This window comes from Dipodomys merriami, unplaced genomic scaffold (assembly GCF_024711535.1).
Source record: "Dipodomys merriami isolate MVZ:Mamm:240054 unplaced genomic scaffold, mDipMer1.0.p SCAF_19, whole genome shotgun sequence".
Classification (NCBI taxonomy): domain Eukaryota; kingdom Metazoa; phylum Chordata; class Mammalia; order Rodentia; family Heteromyidae; genus Dipodomys; species Dipodomys merriami.
In genome coordinates, this window is record NW_027203270.1 from 32,334,387 (window position 1) to 32,341,229 (window position 6,843).

Sequence of the window (6,843 nt, forward strand, 5' to 3'; positions counted from 1 at the left end):
GTGGAGGGGAGATCACCAACATCGGAACTGAAGACATAAATGGCCCCCGGGGCCCAGATCTGGAGGAGGAGTTGTGGGTGTGCACACCCCCTCCTTCCAGGGGGACGGGGTGCTGGAGCGGGAGTCGGCCTCCACAGCAGAGCCACGCGCCGCTGGGCCCGCCCTGGAATGGCCGTGAACTTGTTGTTTTTCCACGTCATTTGCTCTCCAGTGTACGATGGCGCTGGGCGCCGCTAACCCAGAGGCTCAGGTCCCTCCTTGTAACAAGCGATTGTGTGTTCTTCAGGGGTGGCTGAAGGGGAGGAGGGGGCCCAGCCCGGGGAGGAGGGGGAAAAGGAAACAAACCCTGCTTTGCAGTGAAAGTGAGCGTGCGTGTCTTGAAGCCAGCTCTTCTCCAAAGTCCAGGCCATTTCTGGGCCCTCGAAGGGGTTAAAGGCCTCCTGGAGTCAAAAACAAGCAGGTGTCCCACCGTGCCAGATACGCTGCCTAAACTACTTCCAGCTCTTTTTTTTCCCTCCCCCCCACCCCCCGGCCTTCCCCCCCCACCCCCACTTCTGCAATAAGTCTGTGATCGGCCACGGGACAGAGGCGCCGGCCGCCTGCCTGTCACGGGCGGCAGGTTGGCTCTCTCCCGCTCGGGTGGCGCGCCCAGGATATCAATCCAGGTTCGGTGGGGGCCCTGCTGCGGCTCCTTCTCCCTGCACACCCAGGAGCCGAGTTGCCTTCCAAAGACCTTTCTTTTATCTGGAGCCGCGCAGCCCAGCAGGCTGGTGGAGGCTCAGACAGCCGCTGCCGCTGCTGCTGCTGCTGCTGCTGCTGCTGCTGCTGCTGCCGCCCAAGCGAGGAAACCTGCTGGGGTGCGGAAGGCAGGGGTCTCTAGCCCTCGGAGAAGAAGCCCCTGGTGTCATCCAAGGGGAGGTCTCTGGCCGTTGTAGCCCACACCATGTGGGCCTTGGGGTGTCGTTGGTTCTGGTCCCACTGGGGGCTGCTGCTGCTGCTGCTGCTGCTGCTGCCCTTGCTTGGGGTGTCTCCGCGAGGCCTGGCACTGCCGCCCATCCGCTACTCTCATGCAGGCATCTGTCCCAACGACATGAACCCTAACCTCTGGGTGGATGCTCAGAGCACCTGCAAGCGAGAGTGTGAGGCAGACCAGGTGAGTGGGAAGCGGGGAGTCGGAGATGGACCATGTGAGTTGTGTGACTAAGTGGTGGGCAGTGTGTGGGGGGGAGATAAGAGGGGTGTGGGGATGACTGGAGATGAGCTGCAGGAACTCAGATGAAGGTTCCTGAGCCCTGTCTGCCTGGAGGTAACTGTCTTGAAGCCTGTTCATTACTACAGAGGCCTGGATGAGGAGGGACCATGACTCCATCCTTAGGCTCCTCCGTGCTGCTATGAGCCAGCCCTGTGCTGGCCCAATGGTGCAAATTGGTCCAACATACCAGCACAGGGGCATCAGCCACCTGCTCACAGGGGCTACCCAGAGCTGTACTGTGGCCAATGAGGGACCCCTATCTGACTGGCACCATCCAGCCTCCAGCCACCTCCCCAGGGTTTGGATCTTGACCCAGAGATTAACCGGGCTGACAGGTAGGCTGAGAAGGAGCAACTGTGGTCCAGGTGTGCTGGGTGTCCTCAGAGGGAAGCAAGCGGGGCCCAGCCCTGTAGACTCTGAGATGCTTCTTTCTCCCCACTGCCTGGTGCTGGCTGAGGACAGGGCTACTTCTAGGGCTGTTGTCCTTTGGCTGCTGAGGGAGGCAATCTCTGCAGGCTCCTGCAGGGCAAAGGACAAGTACTTCCACCTGCTCTGGCCACAGTCCCTTTCTGCTTCACCTGGCCTCCCAGGGCTCCTGATATGATAAGAGCTAGGCCTTGCCGAGGACCCCTGGCATCTCCACAGAAGAGTATCTTCTGTGGAGATGCTGGGGACAGTTCTCTGGCCACTCAGGACACATCAGTCAGTGCTGTAGACAAGAGGATAAGGAGCAGGGAGGGGTGGCGGCTCTCCCCGTTGGTTGAGCTCATGTCGCTAGTAGGAAGTCTTTCCTCACTAGCCCAGACTGGCTTGAGAAATCAGGCAGCACTATATTGGAAATGAACTTTACAACTTTGGGAAGGGTGGGGAGGGAAGGGATGGTAGGAGAAAAACAAAGGAGGGGGTAACAATGCTTGATAAGAAATGTACTCATTACCTACTGACGTCACTGTAACCACTCCGTATAGCATCTTTACAAGAAGTCAGGCAGGAAAATGACACCTGCTGCTGATGTGTCTTGGGGAGCAGATACCCATGCGGGGCTGAGGATTCAGATAGCCTGCAAAGTCCCAGTTCTGAGCTGAATGGCGGTGAGGGGGAGAAGCACAGTAAACAAGTGAGGGGGGTCAGGCTCCCCACAGCCCGGTGGAGATATTTCCCCTTCTGAGCCTGTGTGGAATGCCAAGGAGACTGAAATGAAAGGCCGAAGGACGAGAGGCTGGTCCTGGTAGGGAGTCATTCATGGAGTTATTACCTGGTGCCGGATTAGGAGGGCTGCCCAGCTGCCCGTGGGTACGACCTGTGATTGTGGAAAACACCACGTGAAATCGTGTGTATGCTGGCTCCTGGTGTGCATTGCTCATTTGGAGGAATTAAACTAATGTCTTATGTGGCTCCATAGAAAACCAGCAGGGGTTATAGACGGAAAAAGCCTCAATGACTGTTGATTTTTGCCACACAAGGGGACTTTTGTCTTGTTACTTTCTTTGTGAAATGTCCCTCACGGAACTGGTCTAGTACAGGCCACAAGACCTGGTGTTCTTGGGTCTAAGACACCCTGCCGTCCTTCAGAGGAGAGGTGTGGAGAGACTTGAACTTGAATGGCTGTCCCAGAAGCGACTCCTTCACGTTGGCCAGATAATCCTTACCTCAGTGTGAGACGTGGGAGGAGGTGGCAGATTAAATCTGCAACCCTAGGCCTAGTTTAGGTAACCAGATGATGGATGATGTTAGGATCCACCCCCTACACAGGCAGAGAACGTGAACCTCTTTTCTACCACCTTCGTTCCCTGCAACATGGGTGTTACTTCTCTGTATTTTTGTGAAGTGGTAGTAAGAAAACATCCTCTCTATTGAGTGATAGTGCACTCCTGTAATCCTAGCTACCCAGGAGGTAGAAGTAAGAAGATCAAGGTCCAAGCCTGCCCTGGGCAAAAGCATGAGACCTGATCTGAAACATAAACTAAAGCAAAAAAAACAAAACAAAAACAAGGTCTGGAGGAATGGTTCAGATGGCACAGCACTTGTCTAGCAAATGTAAGGCCCTGAGTTCAAACCCCAGTACCACCACCAAAAGAAGGAGGAGGAGGAGGGAGAGGAGGGGGCGGCCCATAATACTAGCCTTAGGCCCTTGGTCCTCTTACAGGACCTTCCTGTAAGAGGAAGGTAAAGGCTGCACTCTTTCGCGCGGTAGGAGGTAGGAGTCGATCCGTTCCTCCCTTGTCCTGTCTCTGTTGAGAGTTTTCTTGGTTCTCTCAGGAGTGTGAGACCTATGAGAAGTGTTGCCCCAATGTCTGCGGAACCACAAGCTGCGTGGCAGCCCGTTACATGGACGTGAAGGGGAAGAAAGGCCCAGTGGGCATGCCCAAGGAAGCCACGTGCGACCACTTCATGTGCGTGCAACAGGGCTCTGAGTGCGACATCTGGGATGGCCAGCCCGTGTGCAAGTGCAAAGATCGCTGTGAGAAGGAGCCCAGCTTCACCTGCGCCTCGGACGGCCTCACCTACTACAACCGCTGCTACATGGACGCCGAGGCCTGCTCCAAGGGCATCACGCTGGCCGTGGTCACCTGCCGCTACCACTTCACCTGGCCCAACACCAGCCCTCCGCCGCCCGAGACCACCTTGCACCCCACCACGGCCTCCCCAGAGACCCCGGGGCTGGACATGGCAGCCCCGGCCCTGCTCAACCACCCTGTGCACCAGTCGGTCACCGTGGGAGAGACGGTGAGCTTCCTCTGCGATGTGGTGGGCCGGCCCCGGCCGGAAGTCACTTGGGAGAAGCAGCTGGAGGATCGGGAGAATGTGGTCATGAGGCCTAACCACGTACGTGGCAATGTGGTCGTCACCAACATTGCCCAGCTGGTCATCTACAATGCCCAGCTCCAGGATGCTGGCATCTATACCTGCACGGCCCGGAATCCTGCTGGGGTGCTGAGGGTTGACTTCCCCCTGTCCGTGGTCAGGGGGGCGCAGGCTTCGGCCACCTCAGAGAGCAGCCTCAATGGCACGGCCTTCCCCACGGCAGAGTGCCTCAAACCCCCCGACAGCGAGGACTGTGGCGAGGAGCAGACCCGCTGGCACTTCGATGCCCAGGCCAACAACTGCCTGACCTTCACCTTTGGCCACTGCCACCGCAACCTCAACCACTTCGAGACCTACGAGGCCTGCATGCTGGCGTGCATGAGCGGCCCGCTGGCCGTGTGCAGCCTGCCCGCCCTGCAGGGGCCGTGCAAGGCCTACGCGCCACGCTGGGCCTACAACAGCCAGATGGCCCAGTGCCAGTCTTTTGTCTACGGTGGCTGTGAGGGCAACGGCAACAACTTTGAGAGCCGTGAGGCCTGTGAGGAGTCATGTCCCTTCCCCCGGGGCAATCAGCGCTGCCGGGCCTGTAAGCCACGGCAGAAGCTGGTCACCAGCTTCTGTCGGAGTGACTTTGTCATCCTAGGCCGGGTCTCTGAGCTGACGGAGGAGCCCGACTCAGGCCGTGCCCTGGTGACTGTGGACGAGGTCCTCAAGGATGAGAAGATGGGCCTCAAGTTCCTGGGCCGGGAGCCACTGGAGGTCACGCTGCTCCACGTGGACTGGGCCTGCCCCTGCCCCAACGTGACGGTGGGGGAGACGCCGCTCATCATCATGGGGGAGGTGGATGGTGGCATGGCCATGTTAAGACCTGACAGCTTTGTGGGCGCCTCCAGCACCCGGAGGGTCAGGAAGCTCCGTGAGGTCATGTACAAGAACACCTGTGACGTCCTTAAGGACTTCCCGGGCTTGCACTAGGCTGGCCTACCCTCCCTGGCCCTCTCCCACCTACCCAAACCCCAGGGCCCCTGTCCACAAACCAGGCAAGATCAGCTTAGACTTGGGCCAGCAGGGAAGCACCAGGCTACGTGTTGGAAGAAAGCTACCAGTGGGTCTTAGAGTAACTTCTAGTCTTTTGGTTTAATGAGGGATGTGTGTGTGTCTCCATCTCCTTTTTGTTTTCGCTGAGGAGGCCAAAAGGAGATGTCAATAGACACAGGTAAGTTGCTCCTGAGGACCACTCTGCTCAGGTCTTCTCCTCCTCCTCCCCCCCCACTGCCCCTCCCTCCATCCCCCAGCCATGGCTCCCCAGCCAGGGGTCAGCAGACGGCTGGGAGATAAACAGTTGGATGTGTCGACTTGTAAAACAGGTGCAGGTGGAGAGACCAAGAGCCCAGAGACCCGTCAGGATAACTTCCCTCCAGACTCCCAGACCATTGTGAGCAGAGGCTGCTTCCTGTCAAGGGCTGTGAGCAGTGGAAAGCCAGAGGCATAGTCCAATCCAGCGAACGGCATGTCCTGAGTGGAGGCTGCCAAGGACAGGTGCCTTTGGCTGTGTCAGCCTGTGTCTCTGAGGCTACCATGGCACACACAGTAGAATCCATGCTTCTTCTCAGCTGCACGGGCTTGTGGGTTTGGTTCTGTTGGATTCCATCCAGTGGACTCTTTCTGAATACTTCTGTGTATCAGAGGTTGGGACCTGGTTCGAAGAGCCCAAACACAGAGCCCTGATCCCAGAACCCCCTCTCTCCTGCCCGGCCCCCGCCCCCCCAAAAAAACCTCCAAGAGTCATGGCTGGCTATCCAGCTGTCAGTTTCCATCTGATGGCTGATGGAACATTCAGTGACTGCTTTAGACAGAAATTAAATAGATGTCCCAAGATGTGTTTTGGTAATAAGAGAAATAAAGAGAAGAGGCAGGCAGGGGCGGGGTTAGTGGAGGACTGGAATGAGGGGAAAAGAAGATAGGGGGAAAGGAAGAGGCATCTAGGGAACGTGGGTTGCTCGATGCTGCCATCTGGTGGTGGTCTCCAGAACCGGCAGTGACCTGGAGGGAGGCTGCAGGTGGGGCCTGGGAGGGAAGGTGGGAGATGTTGCAACTGGTTGATTTTTGTTTCTAGACTCCTGTGTGGGCCCAGGCACCCCACCACTAGGAAGAGGGTTTGGGAGCCCCACTGCCAATTCTGCATCTGTCCCCATTCTCTCAGCCCTCTGTTCTGACCTTGCCTCTCCAAAGCCAAGGATGGCCATGTGGGGTTGGGGAGAGGGGTGTTCTTTCTCCCTTGAAGATAGGGAGGAAAATGCTAATTAAAAACTCATATATCAACCGCTTTTGTGTGGTTCTCTTGGGCTGCTGCGGGGAGCTGAGGGAGGAGCAGTGCTTGTGACACTTGCTCTTGTTACCTCTTGTCCAGTGGGGCCACATTTGGATGCTGGAGGGACACTGTGAGTTCTGAAGGCGTTCGGCACAGCTCAGAGCAAAACTGGAGAAGTCAGAACCAGCCAGGCAAGGTGAATAGGAGATAGAGGGGTGGAACTCTGGCCCGGATTTGCAACCTCAGAGCTCTCCCTCTTCAAACAATGGGGATGGAAGTGTCAGGTACAGAACCCAGATCCCAACACTGACATTTCAACCGACCGGGCAGGAGGGGAGTCCTGCCTGGCTATGATTCCCCAGGGGACTCAGGGTGAGGCCTGGTCCCTGGAATGCTCAGGGCCTGAAACGGTTCTGCGAATGGAAGCAGCAGAGCTTTCAACCTTAGGGACTGTCATGACAGCTCCACACCCTTG

General features: G+C 57.3%; 1 protein-coding gene across 1 annotated transcript; it reads left to right on the plus strand.

The window, feature by feature from the left end:
* Positions 1-943: 943 nt before the first annotated feature.
* On the plus strand, positions 944-6,360 carry Wfikkn2 (WAP, follistatin/kazal, immunoglobulin, kunitz and netrin domain containing 2). Its single transcript, XM_070026874.1, has 2 exons — positions 944-1,153; positions 3,512-6,360. The coding sequence occupies exons 1-2, from the start codon at positions 944-946 to the stop codon at positions 5,030-5,032; spliced, it is 1,731 nt and encodes a 576-aa protein (XP_069882975.1). The 3' UTR covers positions 5,033-6,360.
* Positions 6,361-6,843: the final 483 nt, after the last annotated feature.

What these genes read in the sequence shown, in the direction of transcription:
- Wfikkn2 (XM_070026874.1), top strand. Translation starts at nt 944, where the DNA reads ATGTGGGCCTTGGGGTGTCGTTGGTTCTGGTCCCACTGGGGGCTGCTG. An exon ending in GAGAGTGTGAGGCAGACCAG is followed by an intron (nt 1,154 to 3,511) that starts GTGAGTGGGAAG and finishes TGGTTCTCTCAG; the next exon opens with GAGTGTGAGACCTATGAGAA.